Source organism: Rhinoraja longicauda, chromosome 36 (genome assembly GCF_053455715.1).
Source record: "Rhinoraja longicauda isolate Sanriku21f chromosome 36, sRhiLon1.1, whole genome shotgun sequence".
NCBI lineage: Eukaryota > Metazoa > Chordata > Chondrichthyes > Rajiformes > Arhynchobatidae > Rhinoraja > Rhinoraja longicauda.
This window is the reverse complement of record NC_135988.1, coordinates 11,708,279-11,729,333: the sequence shown is the minus strand read 5'-3', so window position 1 is coordinate 11,729,333 and position 21,055 is coordinate 11,708,279. Positions and strand designations below refer to the sequence as shown.

At 50.0% G+C, this 21,055-nt stretch overlaps 1 protein-coding gene across 1 annotated transcript in view; it reads right to left on the bottom strand.

The window, feature by feature from the left end:
- Positions 1-21,055, bottom strand: part of LOC144610285 (putative JmjC domain-containing histone demethylation protein 2C) — a 50,952-nt gene that overhangs the window by 29,180 nt on the left and 717 nt on the right. Inside the window, exons 3-9 of the mRNA XM_078428874.1 lie at positions 20,963-21,001; positions 16,164-16,362; positions 14,476-14,693; positions 11,487-11,648; positions 6,885-6,980; positions 5,215-5,351; positions 2,420-2,597 (exon numbers count right to left, since the gene is read on the bottom strand). Of these exons, the coding sequence (XP_078285000.1) occupies positions 2,420-2,597; positions 5,215-5,351; positions 6,885-6,980; positions 11,487-11,648; positions 14,476-14,693; positions 16,164-16,362; positions 20,963-21,001 (1,029 nt within the window). The remainder of the gene's footprint in view (positions 1-2,419; positions 2,598-5,214; positions 5,352-6,884; positions 6,981-11,486; positions 11,649-14,475; positions 14,694-16,163; positions 16,363-20,962; positions 21,002-21,055) is intronic.

The following is a 21,055-nucleotide window of genomic DNA, read 5'->3' as shown; positions in this document are numbered from 1 at the left end:
CCAGAGACTCTCAAACGTTACCTACTCCCACGAAAAGAGACTTTGGACAGGTACATGGAGAGGAAAGCTTTAGAGAGATTTTAAAGATTTAGAGATTTTAACCAGATAGCCCCTCTCCATCCCCCTCTCCCTTCCCAGTTCTCCCACTAGTCTTCCTGTCTCCGACTACATTCTGTCTTTGTCCCGCCCCCTCCCCTGACATCAGTCTGAAGAAGGGTCTCGACCCGAAACGTCACCCATTCCTTCTCTCCTGAGATGCTGCCTGACCCGCTGAGTTACTCCAGCATTTTGTGATACCGCCATTCACTGTGATGGCTGATCATCCACAATCAGTAACCCCTGCCTGCCTTCCCCCCATATCCCTTGATTCCGCTGGCCCCTAGAGCTCTATCTAACTCTCTTTTAAATTCATTCAGTGAATCGGCCCCCACTGCCCTCTGTGGCGGAGAATTCCACAGATTCACAACTCTCTGGGTGAAAGAGTTTTTTCTCACCTCAGTTTTAAACGGCGTTCCTCCCCTTTATTCTTAAGGCTGTGTGGCCCCTGGTTCGGGAGTTCAGCACTGCTCTGGGTTGTGAGGTGGGGTGGAGGGGAGGGGACTCCAGCATTTTGTGTCTACCTAATAATGTTTAGAGGGATATGGACTAAAATGCAGTCAAGTAGAACTAGTGTAGATGGGGCATGTTGGTCGGCATGGGCTAGCAGGACTGAAGGGCCTGTTTCCATGCTGTATGACTCTGATTCATAACTTACAGGAGCAGAATTAGGTCATTCAGCCCATCAAGGTACTATAACAACATCTAGCTATTTACTTCTCTCATTTCGTCTCCCATTCCTTCTCTCCAGAGATGCTGCCTGCCCCGTTGAGTTACTCCAGCATTTTGTGTCTGTCTTCGATATTTAGACAGGTACTTGGAGAAAAAAGGTTCAATGGAAAGATAGACAATAAAATGCTGGAGTAACTCAGCGGGTCAGGCAGCATCTCTGGAGAAAATCTCTATTCCTTTTCTCCAGAAGTGCTGCCTGACCTGCTGACTTGCTCGGGCATCTTGGGTCTATCTTCGTGGTAAACCAGCATCTGCAGTTCCTTTCCTACACAGAGGTTTAGAATGATATGGGCCAAACGTGAGCAAATGGGTCTAGCTTCGAAGGGGTATCTTGGTCAGCAGGAACGAGTTGGGATGAAAGACTCTGTGAATCTAAAGTGATTAAGTAGAAAATATCATTGCTAGAATTCGGTTGTCAAACGACATCAACCAATCTGTTATAATATCATAAGTGATAGGAGAAGAATTAGGCCATTCGGCCCATCAAGTCTACTCCACCCCATTCTCCTGCCTTCTCCCCATAACCCCTGACATCTGCACTTATCAAGAATTTATCTATCTCTGTCTTAAATGTATCCACTGACTTGGCCTCCACAGCCTTCGGTGTCAAAGAATTCTGCAGATTCACCACCCTCTGACGAAAGAAATTCCTAAAAGTACGCCCTTTAATTCTGAGGCTATGACCTCTAGTCCCAGACTCTCTCACTGGTGGAAACATCCTCTCCACATCCACTCTATCCGAGACTTTCACTATTCTGTACTCAGCGGGTTAGGCAGCATCTCTGGAGAGAAGGAATGGGTGACGTTTCGGGTCCAGATCCGAGAAAATTTATATCAAATCAGAAAAAGTGTTTCAGGTTTAAAAAGTTCAAAACTCACCTTTTTTATTCAAACACTCTTTAGCCAAACACTCACCCCGGTCGCTCCCTCTTCTCCCCTTCCCCACCAGGGGCCACAGTTTAAGAATAAGGGGTAGGCCATTTAGAACGGAGATGAGGAAAAACGTTTTCAGTCAGAGAGTTGTGAATCTGTGGAATTCACTGCCTCAGAAGGCAGTGGAGGCCAATTCTCTGTATGCATTCAAGAGAGAGCTAGATAGAGCTCTTAAGGATAGCGGAGTCAGGGGGTACGGGGAGAAGGCATGAACGGGGTACTGATTGAGAATGAGCAGCCGTGATCACATTGAATGGTGGTGCTGGCTCGAAGGGCCAAATGGCCTCCTCCTGCACCTATTGTCTATTGTCTATTGTCTAAGAGGTACGGAAGTGTGAAAACCACACTTCCAGTTTCAGGGACAGTTTCCTCAGTCTGAAGAAGGGTATCCACCCGAAACGTCACCCATTCCTTCTCTCCAGAAATGCTGCCTGCCTTCCGATTAACTCTTTTCCCCCTCACCTTAAACCTACGTTCTCCAGTCCTCGATTCCCCTACTCTGGGCAAGGGACTGCCGATCTATTCCTCTCGTGATTTTACACACCTCTATAAGATCACCCCTCGTCCTCCTGCGCTCCAAGGAATAGAGTCCCAGCCTGCTCAACCTCTCCCTGTAGTTCAGGCCCCTCGAGCCCTGCTTGTCCTCTGTTTTCCTTACCGTTTGCTTCTTCCTTTGCCTTGCGTGTGGCCAGCTCTGCCAGCCAGTGCAGTGGTGACTGGGAGCAGGAGTGGTTGCTGTTGGACCCTTGGCTGTGCTCAGATGTTAACTTAGTCTTGGCAGACTTATCTCCAGATGTCACCGAGTTTGTCCCTTCCACTTTGACCTCTGTCTGTAACTGCGAATAAGGAGCGCAGAACAAAATGTTAGCGCTCTGTGCAAAACGCGATGGCCCATGTCAGAAAAACAACCCTGGCCGATTAACTTAGTTTAGTTTAGTTTAGAGAAACATCACGGAAACAGGCCCTTCGGCCCTCCGAGTCCGCGCCGACCAGCGATCCCCGCACACCAACACTACACCACACACACTGGAGACCATTTACAATTATACCAAGCCAATTAACCCACAAACCAGTAGGTCTTTGGAGCGTGGGAGGAAACCGGAGATCCACGCAGGACACGTTGAGAACGTACAAACTCCGTGCAGACAGCACCCATGGTCAGGATTGAACCCGGGTCTCCGGCGCTGTAATGCAGCAACACTACCGCTGTGCCACCATGCCACCCAACGTCACAAAGCTATCATGTACGCATGACGGCAAGCATGCCACATGCGTACATGATAGCTTTATGGGCATTGAGTATAAGAGTCAGGAGGTTTCGTTGCAGCTCTATAAAACTTGGTTAGGCTGCATTTGGAGCAATGCATGCAGTTTTAGTCACCCCCATTACTGGATGTGTAGACTTTGGGGGGGGGTGCAGAAGTGGTTCGCCACGATGCTGCCTGGATTAGAAGGTATTGGCAACTAGGAGATGTTGGAGTAACTCAGCGGGACAGGCAGCATCTCTGGAGAGCAGGAATGGGTGACGTCCTTCTTCGGACTGATGGACTTCAGCTGTAAGGAGAGGTTGGACAAACATAGATCATTTTCTCTGGAGCGTCGGAGGCCGAGAAGAGACCTGTCAGAAGTTTGCAAAATGATGAGGGGCTTAGATAGTTTAGACAGTCAGAAACTTCTCCTCCCCCCCCCCACCCCCACCCCTCCCCATGGGTGGGAATGTCAAATGCTAGAGGTCAGAGCTTTAAAGTGAGAGAAGGAATGTTTGAGGTGCCTGGAACAAGCTGGCAGGGGTGGTGCTGGATGCAGAAACAGTAGTGACATTGAGAGGCTTTTAGATTTGCACGTGAACCTCCAGGGAATGGAGGGCTTTGGAACACATGCGGGCAGAAGGGATTAGTCTAACTTGGTATCATGTTCAGCACATGGTGCTGTTCTATTACTCTGCGACAGCCCGTTGTAATATTTCGACGTTGCAAAAAAAAAATAGCGCAAGCTTCTTTTTTCTTCACTATCATTCTTTTTTAAAACAAGGAAGTAGATGCTGCCAGAATTAGCAGAGGTGGCACATTGGCAAGGCGTTAGAGCTGCTACCTCACAGGAGCCAGAGACGCGGGCTTGAATCTAACTCCTGTGTGGAGTTTGCACGTTCTCCCCGTGACCACGTGGGTTTTCTCCGGGTGCAGCGCGGCGGCAGAGAGAAGGTCAAAGAAGATGGCCGCCGGCAGAGAGAAGGTCAAAGAAGATGGCCGCTGGCAGAGAGGAGGTCAAAGAAGATTGCCGCCGGCAGAGAGAAGGTCAAATAAGATGGCCGCCGGCAGAGAGAAGGTCAAAGAAGATGGCCGCCGGCAGAGAGAAGGTCAAAGAAGATGGCCGCCGGCAGAGAGAAGGTCAAAGAAGATGGCCGCCGGCAGAGAGAAGGTCAAAGAAGATGGCCGCCGGCAGAGAGAAGGTCAGAGAAGATGGCCGCCGGCAGAGAGAAGGTCAAAGAAGATGGCCGCCGGCAGAGAGAAGGTCAAAGATGGTTTCCTCCCCAATCCCAAGGTCGTGCAGGTTTGTAGGTTAAATGTGTGGGAAGGAACTGCAGATGTCGGTTTGTACCGAAGACAGATACAAATTGCTGGAGTATCTCAGCGGGTCAGGCAGCATCCCCGGGGGAAAAGAATAGGTGACGATTCGGGTCAAAACACAACATTGATTCTGAAGAAGGGTCCCGACCCGAAACGTCACCTATTCTTTTACTCCAGAGATGCTGCCTGGCCCGCTGAGTTACAGCAGCATTTTGTGTCTACCCTCAGGTGTGTTGGTTAGTTAGCATCTGTAAATTGCCCCTAGTGTGCAAGTGAAATAACATGGTCGGCATGGAATCGGTGGGCCGAAGGGTCTGTTTCCGCGCTGTATCTGTGAAGCTAAAACTAAAGGTATAAAATGTGCAGGGAGGAACTGCAGATGCTGGTTTAAACCGAAGACAGACACAAACAGCTGGAGTAACTCAGCGGGTCAGGCAGCATCTCTGGAGAGAAGGAATGGGTGACGTTTTGGGCCATGGGAGTCTCGAACTGAAACGTCACAGATTCCTTCTCTCCAGAGATGCTGCTCCAGAGTTACTCCAGCTGTTTGTGTCTGTCTAAAGTTATAAAAGGTGGTGAGGTAATGATTCTATATATATATGTTACTAAAACTATATATATATATATACACACACACACATATATACACATACACACACGCATGTGTGTGTGTGTATATATATTTATATTTATATATATATATAGATATATATATATATATATACACATATATACACATATATGTGAGTGTATATTTATAAATATATTACAGATTACATATGTTACATATTCTGCTGCATGTAAGAGTCCCACTGTTCTGTTTGGGACATATGACAATAAAACACTCTTGACTCTTTTGAATTATGGGTGTGAAGTCAGTCGTTACCTTCACACTCTTGTTCACCACAGCCACCACAGCAGCTTTGAGAACCCGGTTCTTAACTCTGTCAACACAAGTGCAATTTGATTTGATGCCCAGTCTATTCTTGCCTCTGTGCATCTTTTCACACAGGCTGACCAGTGCTGGGGGAAAACAGAAGAAAAGAAAGTTAGTCCAGGCATTTCTCACTTCCTCCCCCCCCCCCTCCCCATCTCCCCATCCCTCCCTCCCTCCTCCTCCCCCTCCTCCCCCCCCCCCCCTCCCTCCTCATGAAGGTGCTAGTCCCTTGTCGAGCTTTTGTCTCGTTCAGCTTAGAGATACAGCACGGAAACATGCCCTTCGGCCCACCGGGTCCGCGCCGCCCAGCGATCCCCGCACATTAACACACCCTAGGGACAATTTTTATTTTTACATTTGCCCAGCCAATTAACCTACATACCTGTGCGTCTTTAGAGTGTGGGAGGAAACCGAAGATCTCGGAGAAAACCCACGCAGGTCACGGGGAGAACGTACAAACTCCGTACAGACGGCGTAGTCAGGATCGAACCTGAGTCTCCAGCGCTGTATTCACTGTAAGGCAGCAACTCTACCGCTGAGCCACCGTGCCGCCGTACGCTACCCGTACGCTACTTCTGTCCTACACACTCGGGGCAATTTACAGAAGCCAATTAACCTGCAAACCTGCGCATCTTCGGAGTGTGGGAGGAATCCGGAGCACCTGGAGAAAACCCACGCGGTCACCGGGAGAAATTGGATCCCAGAGTTTGGCAAGTTTCCGCGCTTCTGAAACTTCCCTGAGAGTTTGTGGACGGGAACAGGTGGCCATTTCGGGATGAGACCCTTCTTCAGACTGAAGATGGGTCTTGACCCGAAACGTGACCTATTTCTTTTTCTCCAGAGATGTTGCCTGACCCTCTGAGTTACTCCAGCATTTTGTGTCTATCTAAGGGCCTCTTGGCTATCTCAATGTCTCCACCTCCCAGCTGTGCTGTGCCTCACATCCGTGACCAACTCTATGCTGAGTGCAAGCCTGCCGATTGCCGACCTATTTTTCCTCCATGCAATCAAAGATTCACAATGGCTTCAGATAAATGACTGGATTTTCTTGCGAGAGAGAGAAGCTTCGGTCAAGACGAATGAGTCTGGAAGGACCGAGGTCAGACAGCAAATCTTGGTGCAAGGATTAAATCCCACTCTTGGACTGGGAATGTGAATGAGCAAAGCCCTTCTGGTACACCTCTTACTGGTGACAGGTGATCTGATGATCTTATCGAAATGTATAAGAATATTAAATCTTATCGAAACGTATAAGATTATTAAATCTTATCGAAATGTATAAGATTATTAAGGGGTTGGACACGTTAGAGGCAGGAAACATGTTCCCAATGTTGGGGGAGTCCAGAGAGTTCAGTCAGCGAGTTGTGAATCTGTGGAATCCTCTGCCTCAGAAGGCAGTGGAGGCCAATTCTCTGAATGCATTCAAGAGAGAGCTAGATAGAGCTCTTAAGGATAGCGGAGTCAGGGGGTATGGGGAGAAAGTAGGAACGGGGTACTGATTGAGAATGATCAGCCATGATCACATTGAATGGTGGTGCTGGCTCGAAGGGCCGAATGGCCTACTCCTGCACCTATTTTCTATGTTTCTATGTTTCTATGTTTAGTTCTTCAGCTCTTACCGGTGTTAGGAACCAGCTGTGTTGGCTGCAGGCTCTTTACGTCATGGTTGTGTCCCTTAGCACATTTCAGCCAGGTCATTAACTCATCGCCCCTCTCTGAAAGGAAATAGGAATCACGTCAGAAATCTGGCAAACATGGAGGACATCCTGTCACAGGGCAGCCGACAGAACAATATTTTCTCAGGCAGTTCCCCAAAGCCTTCGTGCCGATTTCTTTAAACACACCGTGTTGTCATTTCATGCTCAGACAAGGTGACAGGTCTGTGGCCGGTTGTTGTCTTAAAGTCATGTTACACTAAGTCAAGGCAAGGCAAGCCAAGAGTGTTTTACTGTCACATGTTCCCAGATAGAATAATGAAACTCTTACTTGCAGCAGCACCACAGAATATGTAAATATTGTACTCTGTAAACATTATCATAAACAAGAGAAAAAGAAGGTATCACAAAATGCCGGAGTAACTCAGCAGGTCAGGCAGCATCTCAGGAGAGAAGGAATGGGCGACGTTTCGGGTCGAGACCCTTCTTCAGACTGAAATATATAGATACACACACACACACACACACACACAAAATCAAACAAACAATAATGGTACGGCACGGTAACGCAGCGGTAGAGTTGCTGCTTTACAGCGAATGCAGCGCCGGAGACTCAGGTTCGATCCTGACTACGGGTGCTGCACTGTAAGGAGTTTGTACGTTCTCCCCGTGACCTGCGTGGGTTTTCTCCGAGATCTTCGGTTTCCTCCCACACTCCAAAGACGTACAGGTATGTAGGTTAATTGGCTGGGTAAATGTAAAAATTGTCCCTAGTGGGTGTAGGATAGTGTTAATGTACGGGGATCACTGGGCGGCACGGACTTGGTGGGCCGAAAAGGCCTGTTTCCGGCTGTATATATATGATATGATATGATAGTACAAAAAGACAGAACCAATGCCCCCAAGTCTATGTGGTTCGGAGCTTATTTGTAGGTTGTATTTAACAGCCTGGTGGCTGTAGGGATGAAGCTGTTCCTGAACCTGGACGTTAGTTTTCAGGCTCCTGCACCTTCTTCCCGATGGCAGTGGTGAGAGGAGTGTGTGGCCAGGGTGGAGGGCAGGTCCGGTCTGGTCCAGGGCACTCTGATGCCAATCATCCTGCTTCTGCCAGGGGTTTGGTGCCTGATGGGAGTAAATGTGGGGAAAATGCGCGGTTGCTCACTTTGGCAGCAAAAGAAGAATATGTTTAAATGGTGAGAAACTCGTAAACGTTTGGGTAACGGGGGGCACTTGGGGTCTGCTGGTCCAGGCATACATGAAGTAACAGTGAAAGTAACGGGGTACTGATTGAGAATGATCAGCCACGATCACATTGAATGGCGGTGCTGGCTCGAAGGGCCGAATGGCCTCCTCCTGCACCTATTGTCTATTGCGCGCAACAAAAGCTTTTCACCATGCCAAGTGACAATAAATTGAACTGAACTGCACTGAAGATAAAATTTGGAAATGTAAAACCGTTTCATTATTTGCTCACAAGCGGCAGCCAGCATTTAATGCTCATCCCTAATGGCCCATTAAGAATCGATCGCATTTTGGCGGGTCACGGAGGCCTGGAGCAGATACCAGCTGCAGATCTAAGTCCATGAAGGACATCAATAATTAATGCAGCAATTCATTCATTCATTCATTCAGCCCACTTTGCGCGTTCAGTGGTGCGTGCTGTTTCCACAACACAGCAGTGGGGAAGTGTCCACCAGCTCCAGGCTCATCAAAGCCCGCACCCCAGGGCTAACCCAGGGCTAACCCAGGGCTAACCCAGGACAAGGGGGAAGCTCAAAGCTGGAGTTCAATCAGATGAAAAATACAACATACTAGACCAAGTGGTCTGAAGAAGGGTCTCGACCCAAAACGTCACCCATTCCTTCTCTCCTGAGATGCTGCCTGACCTGCTGAGTTACTCCAGCATTTTGTGAAATAAATACCTTCGATTTGTACCAGCATCTGCAGTTATTTTCTTATACTTCTTAGACCAAGTGGACCCGTTGGGCCCAAACCTCTCCTGCCTTGATGCAGCACCATCTCCTCCCACCCTCCCCTCCCCCTCCAACCCCCTTCCTCCACCCCTCCACCCCCCCACCCCCTCCTTCCACCCACTCCCTCCTCCTTCCCTCCCCCCACCCCCTCCTTCCCTCCCACCCTCCCCTCCCCCTCCAACCCCCTCCTCCACCCCCCTCCCCTCCCCCCTCCAACCCCCTCCTCCACCCCCCTCCCCTCCCCCTCCAACCCCCTTCCTCCACCCCTCCACCCCCCCACCCCCTCCCTCCACCCCTCCCTCCCCCCACCCCCTCCTTCCCTCCCACCCTCCCCTTCCCCCCTCCAACCCCCTTCCACCACCCCCCTTCCCCTCTCTCTCTCCTCCCCCCCTCCCTCCTCCTCCTCCCTTCCCTCCACCCCCCTCCCCTTCTCCTCCACCCACCTCCCCTTCTCCTCCACCCCCCTCCCCTTCCCCTCAACCTCCCCCCTCCCTCCCTAGGAGATAGATTTAAACTTTAAAATGTGGATAACTTTTAAAATATAAGACCGATTTCAATGAAACTTCTTCCATTAGCACCAAGGGGACAACGGTGAATAAGGTGGTCCTAAAATTGCCGGGCTATCGTGTACCGTTTTGGCTGTAGTTCAGGAACAAACAAACAAACAAACAAACGAGAGATTGTCAAAGCAGCAAAAGAGGGGGTGGGAGGCCGGGGGGGGGGGTATATCAAAGCCTCATAGGTGTCGAAAAATGGCACCTCAGACTAGGGTTGGCAACTTCCTCACTCCCAAATACGGGACAAGGCTGCAAACGTTCATTAACATCTGCCTCAGGAGAATACTAAACATCTGGTGGAGAGTCAAAGTAAGCACTGTGGACCTGTGGAGAAGAGCAAGCCAGGATCCCATTGACGTACAAATTCGAAGGAGGAAATGGAGTTGGGTTGGACACACCCTCAGAAAGCCTGCCACAAACATCACCCGGCAAGCCCTGAAATGGAACCCACTCGGAAAAAGGAAAAGAGGGAACAGCTGGAGAAGAGGTGTCCGGGAGTGGGCTCAACTGGGGAGATCTCGAAAGAACCGCCAACAACCGGGTGAGGTGGAGGACATTTGTCAATGGCTGATGCTCCCTAGAGGAGCAAAGGGCTTAAGAAGAAAGTAGTGTAAGAAAATAACTGCATATGCTGGTACAAATCGAAGGTATTTATTCACAAAATGCTGGAGTAACTCAGCGGGCCGGGCAGCATCTCAGGAGAGAAGGAATGGGCGACGTTTCGGGTCGAGACCCTTCTTCAGCGCTGCTCTCTGGTTGTGGTGGGATGATTCAGTTGCCTGATAATAGGTGGGAAGAAACAGTCCCTGAATCTGGAGGTGTGTGTTTTCACACTCCTATATCTTTTGCCAGCTGGGAGAGTGGAGTGACAGGTCCTTGGTTCTTGCGGAGGCAGCGTGTGTTGTAAATGGAGTATCACTCTCGGCTACTCAGCTTGGAAAATGAAACCTATCATTCCAGTTTAATTGCACTTGGATGAGATCTGCATTTTCACAGTGCCTTTCACACTACCATGCGTCAAGTGCTTGGTAGTTTATGTTTTATGCGTTAGTACTACGTTTGATGTCTGAAACACGTCACACAATAACACAGACCCAAAACGCCACCTATATCCTTTTTCTCCAGAGATGCTGCTTGACCCTCTGAGTTACTCCTGCACACGGTGTCTATCTTTGGTGTAAACCACACACAATGTAGGAAACACAGTCAGCAATCTCGTTCGACTTGGACAGGTTGGGCCGAAGAGCCTGGGTCTGTGCTGTGTGATTCCATGAGAACTAGTCCCCACACAACAGCAAAGAGATAATGATCAGATAGTGATTTTAAGTGATGCCAAAGAGCTCCTTTACTTGAATTCAGAATCCTGACATGCGGTCACTTGGAGGCAGCTGATAGACCAGTTGCGACCTCAGGCTAGTGAAAGGTGCCAGTTGTTATTATTCATCAAGGCTGCAGCAGAGTGTTTGATGCGAGGGTTCAGCAGACTGGAACATAAAGCATCACCTCCCGACTCAGTGACGTGTGAATCAACAGTGAGTCATGGCTGAGCTGCCAGTCATAACTGCAGCCCGCTGCTCCTCCATTACAAACATACACACACACACGAGTGTGTACTCACACTCACGCCGGCACACGCACACAAACCACACACACAATCACGTGCACACACACAAGCGTGTATTCACACACAAACACGGGCACACACACAGAAACCCACGCACGCACACACACACGCGCGCAATTACACACACACACACAAGCACACATTCACACACAAAAAAGGGGACACACACACACGGAGCGAGTGTGCTCATACACGTGTGCACACACCCACACGCGCACTCACACATGCGCGCGCGCACACGCACCAGCGCGCACACAAACTCACGTGCACGCACACGCGTACACACACGAGTGCGCACACACACGTGCACACGCTGACACACACGCACACGAGCGCGCGCGCACAGACACACACACGAGCGCGCGCGCACCTACACACACACACTGACACACACAGACAAACATCGAGTTACCTTTCTCGTTCCTAGTGCATTTCTTCTTCTTCATGCTGTAACACTCCATGCAAACAAAAAACCCGCACTGCAGGCAGGTCCAGTGCAGGTTGAACACCACAGCGTGGCAGCAGTCACACCTCTCCTCCTTCTCTCCATTTGGTGCCTTGCAAGCAATGGCCCCTGTTGATTGAAAACAAAAAACGTGGACGCACCAATAACCATCTCTCAGTTGGTTCGTGCACTACTGGAGCCTCATCCAGCAGCTGATTTCAGATCCGATCTGTGGCACTGCGGGGGATCCGTTTAACCATACTAGCAACTCGGAGGAGAAACAATGCACTCCTACTGGTAAATGCAGGGGACGAGTCAATGATAGTTATCCAGCCATCCCAGACGCACGGCCAGCTGTGACCCATTGTGTACATTCAGTGACAGCCAAGGATATGTAGGAAGGAACTGCAGCTTCTGGTTTAAACCGAAGATAGACACAAAAAGCTGGAGTAACTCGGCGGGTCAGGCGGCGGGCGTCTCTGGAGAGAAGGAACGGGTGACGTTTCGGATCGAGACCCTTCTGCAGACTGAAGAAGGGTCTCCACCTGAAATGTCACCTATTCCTTTTCCCCAGGGATGCCGCCTGACCCGCTGAGTTACTCCAGCTTTTTGTGTCAAATGGGACGCGCTGGGCAAATCTTCAAACAGTTATAGAAACATAGAAACATAGAAAAATAGGTGCAGGAGTAGGACATTCGGCCCTTCGAGCCAGCACCGCCATTCAAAATGATCATGGCTGATCATGCAAAATCAGTACCCCGTTCCTGCTTTCTCCCCATATCCCTTGACTCCTTTTGTCCAAAGAGCTAAATCTAACTCTGTCTTGAAAACATCCAGCGAATTGACCTCCACTGCCTGTGGACAATAATGGGCAAAACAAGTGCAAGTCAACGGCAAGGAAGATAGATAATAGTGAGACTTTGAGAGACTGGCAGAATGCACAGAATATGGGCAGATTAAATTTTAATGAAAAGTAGCAGCTTAGTTTAGTTTGGTTTAGTATAGAGATACAACGTGGAAACAGGCCCTTCGGCCCACCGAGTCCACGCCGACCATTGATGCCATTATCGTGTCCACATCCTGAAAATTGCATAAGTTCATCAGGTTGGAAGTTCTGGGAGCGGAATTAGGCCATTCAGCCCAACAAGCCTACTCCGCCATTCAATCATGGCTGTTCTATCTCTCCCTCTCAACCCCATTCTCCTGCCTTCTCCCCTGACACCCGTACTAATCAAGAATCTGTCAATCTCCGCCATAAAAACATCCATTGACTTGGCCTCCAGATCCGTTTGTGGCAATGAATTCCACAGATTCACCACCCTCTGACTCAACAAATTCCTGCTCATCTCCTATCTAAAGGTATACCATTTTATTCTGAGGCTGTGGCCTCTGGTCGTAGTCTCTCCCACCAGTGGAAACATCCTCTTCACATTCGCTCTACCCGGGCCTTTCATTATTCGGGAAGTTTCAACGAGGTTCCCCCCTCATCCTTCTAACCTCCAGCGAGTGCAGGCCCAGTGCCAACAAACGCTCATCATATGTTAACCCAATCATCCCTGGCATCGTTCTAGTGCCCAGTGACCCTGGTGACTCTCAGCACTTTCAAAATGGAACTGGACAAATAATTTAAGTTTAGAGATACAGCGCGTAAACAGGCCCTTTCGACCCACCGGGTCCATGCCGACACGCACATTAACACTATCCTACACCCACTAGGGACAATTTTTACATTTACCCAGCCAATTAACCTACAGACCTGCACGTCTTTGGAGTGTGGGAGGAAACCGAAGCTCTCGGAGAAAACCCACGCAGGTCACGGGGAGAACGTACAAACTCCATACAGACAGCAAGCATCTGTAGTCGAGATCAAACCTGGGTCTCTGGCGCTGCAAGCGCTGTAAAGCAGCAACTCTACCGCTGTGCCACCATGCTGCCCATTTAAGGTTTAAATTAAAAAATTTAAGGTCCAAATTAAAAAATTTAAGGTTCAAATTTAAAAATATAAGGTTCAAATTTAAAAATTTAAGGTTCAAATTTAAAAATTTAAGGTTCAAATAAAAAAATTTAAGGTTCAAATTTAAAAATTTAAGGTTTAAATTTAAAATTTGCCCGGTACAGGGGAACGAGGAGGGGGGAATTCCTGGGATCATTCTCCTCACCCTCCTCTGGTCCCTCGTGAACAAAAGGCTCGCCCTCTCTCCGCACAAGGGTGGCGTATGGACACTTAGAAGATGAACGGACAGTTGGCAGTAGAATAGTAGCCCCACTGAGAGTCAAAGTCACGAGAGGAAAGAGAGGAAGATTTGGCAGAGGAGCAGCGGACATAGAAGGCAGCGTCTCAGCTCAGTTTAATTCATGTCACGTGTACCGAGGTAGTGTGAAAAGCGTTGGTTGCCTGCTAACCAGTCAGCGGAAAGACAATACGTGATTACAATCGAGCCATTTACAGTGTAGAGGTATGTGAGGGGTTAACGTTTAGTGCAAGGTAAAGCCAGCAAAGTCCCATCAAAGATAGTCCGAGGGTCTCCAATGAGATAGATAGTAGTTCAGGACAGCTCTCTGGTTGTGGTAGGGTGGTCCAGTTGCCTGATAACAGCCGGGAAGAAACTGTCCCTGAATCTGGAGGTGTGCGTTTTCACACTTCTGTACATTTTGCCCCATGGGAGAGGGGAGAAGAGGGAGTGGCCGGGGTGCGACTCGTCCTTGATGATGCTGCTGGCCTTGCCGAGGCAGCGTGAGGTGTAAATGGAGTCAATGGAAGGGAGTTTGATGTGTGTGATGGTCTGGGCTGCGTGCACTATTCTCCGTGCCTTGTGCAAGGCATGCCGCGTGACGTTGGCACATTCCGCTGGGAGATGCCGTCTCTGCAGAGCGGTGAGATTTGGCACGGTGTCACGCGTGCAGCCGGCTGCTGGAAACCCTGACTTACGACCGTTCCAGAATCTGACGTGCTTACCATCGTAGCTCTTGCCGATCCTCTCCAGCAGTCCTTGCTCGGACAGCACCAGGCCGCAGAAAAGGTCGCCAACGTGCCCCAGGATGTAGGCTGAAGTGTCAGGGTCCAGGCCAGTGTCGGCGGCGCCGGTCGGTGACTCCAGCGGCATCTCTTCATTGACCTGCTCCTCCGTGGAGAACCCTTCAACCTTCAGGCCACCATTGCGGCCGACAGACAGCCTGGGAACGGCAGGACAGGGAAGAGTGAGCAGCAGGAGTTTCATTGTTCCTCCACCTCACCTCTCTTTGTACACACGACAAGAAGCCAGACTCTGACTTGAACGTGTACGGATAACTTCTTGGTTTGAAATCTGTCTCAGTGTGATGCGTACGCAACGAACTGCAGATGATGGCTGACAAAACACAATACACAATGTTCTGGAGTAATGCAGCGGATCATAGAGTGATATAGCAAGGAAGCAGGCCCAACTTGCCCACGCCGACCAACAGGCCCCATTTACAAGTGGTCCCACTTGCCTGCATTTGGCCCATATCCCTCTAAATCTGTCCTATCCATGCAAGTTCCCAATTGCTTCTTAAACGTTGCGAAAGTCCCCGCCTCAACTACCACCTCCAGCAGGTGTGTAAAATCCCATGATTTTATACATCTCTTTAAGATCACCCTCATCCACCTGCACTACAGGGAAGAGAGGGGAGGAAAGAACTGAAGATGCTGGTTTAAATCGAAGACAGACACAAAATGCTGGAGTAACTCAGCGGGTCAGGCAGCATCTCCGGAGAGAAGGAAAGGGTGACGTTTCGTTTCAGGTCGAGACCCTTCTTCAGGCTGAAGAAGGGTCTCGACCTGAAACATCACCCGTACCTTCCCTCCGGAGATGCTGCCTGACCCGCTGTGTTACTCCAGATTTCTGTGTCTATCTTCGGTTTGTTTCCACACTGTTAGACTCCATGACTCTATGCCACATGAATGCAAGCTTACAGTTACAGTCTATTGTCACGTGTGCAGAGGTGCAGTGAAAAGCTTTTGTTGCGCGCTATCCAGTCAACGGAAAGACAACACGTGATTACAATCGAGCCGTCCACAGAGTGCAGATACATGATAAGGGAATAACGTTTAGTGCAAGGCAAAGCCAGCAAAGTCCGATTACTGTTACTGATCAGATCGATTTTATGAGCCAGAACAGAGGTCTGATGGACATTGGCTGGTGAAAGGAATTAGCAAGAGGACATATTGTCATTAATAAAACTTTAGTTTAGAGATACAGCGCGGAAACAGGCCCTTCGGCCCACCGGGTCCGCGCCGACCAGCGATCCCCGCACACTAACACTATCCTACACGCACTAGGGACAATTTTTACATTTACCAACCCAATTAACCTACACACCTGTACGTCTTTGGAGTGCGGGAGGAAACCGAAGATCTCGGAGAAAACCCACGCGGGTCACGGGGAGAACGTACAGGCAGCATCTCTGGAGGGAAGGTCCAGGGGAGAACGTACAGGCAGGTCACGGGGAGAACGTACAGGCAGCGCCCGCAGTCGAGATCGAACCCGGGTCTGCATTTGCTGTAAGGCAGCAACTCTACCGCTGCGCTACCGTGGCCGCCCAAACGTCCGCTGAGGTCAGCGGCGATTCCCCCCGCGTCCCCTCTCCGGCCCACCTTCCCCCGTGCTTCGGCGCGTGTCGTACCTGCGGAGGTGCATGAACCTGCAGGAGCAGGCGAGCGGCAGTGACTCGAGCCCCTTCCGGCTGCGGCTCGGCCAGCAGTCCCTGCAGCGGGGGATGTTGGTGAAGAGTTCCGTGCACGGGACGTCCTGGAGAAACGATTCCCCCAGGACCTTGGGAAGTGTCGGCCTCGGCTCCGCCTCCGCCTCCGCCTCCAGTCGATCTGTGGGGAAAACCCAAGAGGAGTTCGGTCACGGGAAAGGTCAACAATCGCAACGACCCCCACATCTTCCGAAGTGAAGTTGACCAAAAATACGGCTTAATCTCCGCAAGCAACGTTGGTAGAAACGCCCCTCACCTCTCTCACGCTGATGACTTTTGGATCAAACATAGAAACAAAGAAAAAGAAACATAGCCTGAAGAAGGGTCTCGACTCGAAACGTCACCCATTCCTTCTCTCCAGAGATGCTGCCTGTCCCGCTGAGTTACTCCAGCTTTTTGTGTCTATCTTCGATAGAAACATAGAAAGTAGGTGCAGGAGTAGGCCATTCAGCCCTTCGAGCCAGCACCGCCATTCAATATGATCATGGCTGGTCATCCAGAATCAGCACCCTACTTCCTGCATTTTCCCCATAATCCCTTGATTCTGTTATCAAGGTTTGTACGGAGTTCGTACGTTCTCCCTGCGACCGCGTGGGTTTTCTCCTGGTGCTCCAGTTCCCTCCCACATTCCAAAGACGTGCAGGTTTGTAGGTTGTGTAGGCGTTAAATGCAGGCGCTGGTTTAAACCGAAGATAGACACAAAAAGATGGAGTAACTCAGCGGGTCAGGCAGCATCTCTGGAGACGAGGAATAGGTGACGTTTCGGGTCGAGGCCCTTCTTCAGACTGAAGATGGGTCTTGACCCGAAACGTTACCTATTCCTTGTTCTCCAGAGATGTTGCCTGGCCCGCGGAGTTACTCCAGGGTTTTGTGTCTATCTCTGGTATGTAGGTTAGTTGGCCTATGTAAACTGTCCCGAGTGTGTAGGATAGTGCTAATGTACGGGGGGATCGCTGGGTGGTGCAGATTCGGACGGTCGAAGGACTGGTTTCCACATTGAATCTCTGAAATCTTTAGTAAAGTCTAAAGTTAAGGCGCATAAATGACCCAAAATCCTGATCTCCATAGAAATTTCCCCACATCGGTTGTGATAAACAGACGTGCACAAAATGGTTCTGTTGGGTGATCAATCATCAGAAACAAGTCAGCCGTGTGGAGAAGCATCTCTTGGGTTAGAACACAGAACAGGATAGTGCAGGAACGGTTACTTCATCCCACAATGACTGTGCTGAGTTATTTCCCGGAATGGCGGGACTGTCGTATGTTGAAAGGCTGGAGCGATTGGGCTTGTATACACTGGAATTTAGAAGGATGAGGGGGGATCTTATTGAAACATATAAGATAATTAGGGGATTGGACACATTAGAGGCAAGAAACATGTTCCCAATGTTGGGGGAGTCCAGAACAAGGGGCCACAGTTTAAGAATAAGGGGTAGGCCATTTAGAACGGAGGTGAGGAAGAACTTTTTCAGTCAGAGAGTGGTGAAGGTGTGGAATTCTCTGCCTCAGAAGGCAGTGGAGGCCAGTTCGTTGGATGCTTTCAAGAGAGAGCTGGATAGAGCTCTTAAGGATAGCGGAGTGAGGGGGTATGGGGAGAAGGCAGGAACGGGGTACTGATTGAGAGTGATCAGCCATGATCGCATTGAATGGCGGTGCTGGCTCGAAGGGCTGAATGGCCTACTCCTGCACCTATTGTCTATTATCTATTGACAGGTTAAACTGATCTCATCTGCCTTAAAGTTTAGTTTATTTTATTTTAGAGATACAGCGCGGAAACAGGCCCTTCGGCCCACCGGGTCCGTGCCGACCAGCGATCCCTGCACACATTAACACCATCCTACACCCACTAGGGACAATTTCTTTTTTTACGTTTACCAAGCTAATTAACCTACAAACCTGTACGTCTTTGGAGTGTGGGAGGAAATCGAAGATCTCGGAGAAATCCCACGGGGAGAACGCACAAACTCCGTACAGACAGCGCCCGTAGTCAGGATCGAACCCGGGTCTCCGGCGCTGCATTCGCTGTAAGGCAGCAACTCTACCGCTGCGCCACCGTGACGCCCATATTCCCAGCTCTTCCATGTGCCTGTCTAACCTATATACTAAAACTCTCGTTTGTTATCTTGTTTGTGACTGAACTTCAGCCAAAACGGTGCACGATAGCGTGACAATTTTAGGCCCACCTTTAGTGTTAATGCAAGTAGTTTTATTGAAATCGGTGTTATATTTTTTAAGTTATTCACATTTTAAAGTTTAAAAGGAGGGGAGGGGAGGAGGGAGGAGGGAGAGAGGAAGGGGGGAGTGGGGGAGAAGGGAGAGGGGAGGGGGGGGGGGTTGAGGAGAGAGGGGAGGACAGGGTGCTGCACCAATGCAGGAGAGCTTTGGGCCCAACTTGGTCTAGTAACTACTTGGTCTAGTAACCTCTTAAATGCCACATTCGTATCTGCCTCTTCCACCACCCCTCGCCATGTGTTCGAGGTCCCCACCACTCTCTGTGTAAAGAGATTTGCCCCCTACATCTCGATTAAACTTTCCCCATCTCAACTTATAGCTATGCCCCGCTTGTGTTGGATATTTCTACCCTTGGAGAAAGGTCTGACTGTCTACCCTATCTACGCCTCTCGTTATTTTATGTACTTCTACCAAGTCTCCCGTCAGTCTACGACGTTCCAGAAAACAAGAACTAAATCGTCAGCAGTGCCCTCCCTCTTGGCCTCTTCGATCGACCGTTACAGGATTATCCTGGGTTCTCCACAATTTAATAACTCAAGGAACTCTAGCAATCAAAGCTTAGCGGGGGGGGGGGGGGGGGGGGGGGGAATAAAAATGACAGGACGCATTAATGTTTTCTCATTGAACTCTGCTTCTGAAATTCGTTGCAGTGGAGGTCAATTCTCTGAATGCATTCAAGAGAGAGCTAGATAGAGCTCTTAAGGATAGCGGAGTCAGGGGGTATGGGGAGAAGGCAGGAACGGGGTACTGATTGAGAATGATCAGCCATGATCACATTGGATGGCGGTGCTGGCTCGAAGGGCCGAATGGCCTCCTCCTGTACCTACTGTCTATTGTCTAAGAGTTTGCTGCCCTCACAGCGCCAGAGGACCTGGGTTTGATCCTGACTACGGGCGCTGTCTGTACGGAGTTTGTACCTTCTCCCCGTGATCGCATTGAATGGCGGTGCTGGCTCGAAGGGCTGAATGGCCTACTCCTGCACCTATTGTCTATTGTCTATTGTCCCCCCGTGGCCTGCATGGGTTTTCCCTGGGGGGTTTCCCTGCATGGGTTTCCCCCCGCACTCCAAAGACGTACAGGCATGTCGTTAATTGGCTTTGGTATAAAATTGTTAATTGTCCACAGTGTGCAGTATAATGCCAGTGTGCGGGGATCGCAAGTTGCGCTGAACTTGGTGGGCTGAAGGCCCTGTATCTCTCAACTAAACTAAACTGCAGGAGCAATGTTCAGTAATCATGCATTTTTTCTCATGTTGTGGAATTAATTGTCTCCCGTCAGTGCTTTTCATTTACTTTTTAGTTGCATTGCTTTCTCCATCGCTGCTCCCACCCTCTGGACTCACTACCTCAAACCATCAGAGACTCCTCCTCACTCACCACATTCAAAACATCACTGAAGTCTCACCTGTTCAACACTGCCTTCAACCACTGACCGTCGCTTCACCTTATTCATCCCGTTCTGTTCGTTTATTTACTTGTTTTTATGTCTTACTTAACCATGTAAAGCGGTCTTTGAGTGTCTAGAAAAGCGCTATACAAATGTAATGTTATTATTATTATTATTATTATTATTATTCGAGAGTGGGAAGTTTAATGGGAGGATTTGCTCGTGCAGGGCGGTCTCTGAAGCTGTTCAAACAGAGATGGCAGCTAAACCTTAAACTAGGATGGAATAATTTGCCCGAAGGGAGAGTGGAGAAGAGGGAGTGGCAGGATGCGGCTCTGTGTGAAATCTAGATCATATAGACCAAGGGGACCTAGTGCGGCCCAAACCTCTCCTGCATTGGTGCAGCACCCTCTCCTCCCCCTCCCCCTCACTCTCCCTCCCCTCCTCCCCACCCTCCCCCCTCCCTCCACCCCCCCTCCACCTCCCTCCCTCCCTCCCTCCCTCCCTCCCTCCTCTCCACCCTCCCCCTCCCTCCCTCCCTCCCCCTCTCACCCTCCCCCTCCCTCCCTCCCTCCCCTCTCCACCCTCCCTCCCTCCACCCCCCTCCCTCCCCTCCCTGCCTCCCCTCTCCACCCTCCCTCCCTCCACCCCCCTCCCTCCCTCCCCCTCTCCACCCTCCCTCCCCTCCCCCTCTCCACCCTCCCCCTCCCTCCACCCCCCTCCCTCCCTCCCTCCCTCCCTCCCTCCCCTCTCCAACCCTCCCCCTCTCCACCCCACTCCCTCCTCCCCTCTCCACTCTCCCCCTCCCTCCCCCTCCCTCTCTCCCTAGGAGATAGATTTAAACTTTTAAATGTGAATAACTTTAAAAATATAACACCGATTTCAATGAAACGTCTTCCATTAGCACCAAAGGGACGACGGTGAGTAAGGTGGGCCTAAAATTGTCGCGCCTATCGTGTGTACCGTACTGGCTGTAGTTCAGGAACAAACAAACAAACAAACAAACAAACAAACAACAAACGAGAGTTTTAGTATATAGATAGATTACTGGTTGGAATTTCCACCACCACTAATCTACGATGTAGGGAGGAGATGCATCTTACCGTTCCTTCTGCTGGTATTCTCTTTCTCGGTCTTTTTGGCTCCTCCTCAGATCCTCCTCCCTCCTCCCATGCCTTGCTCTTCTCCGCATCTTC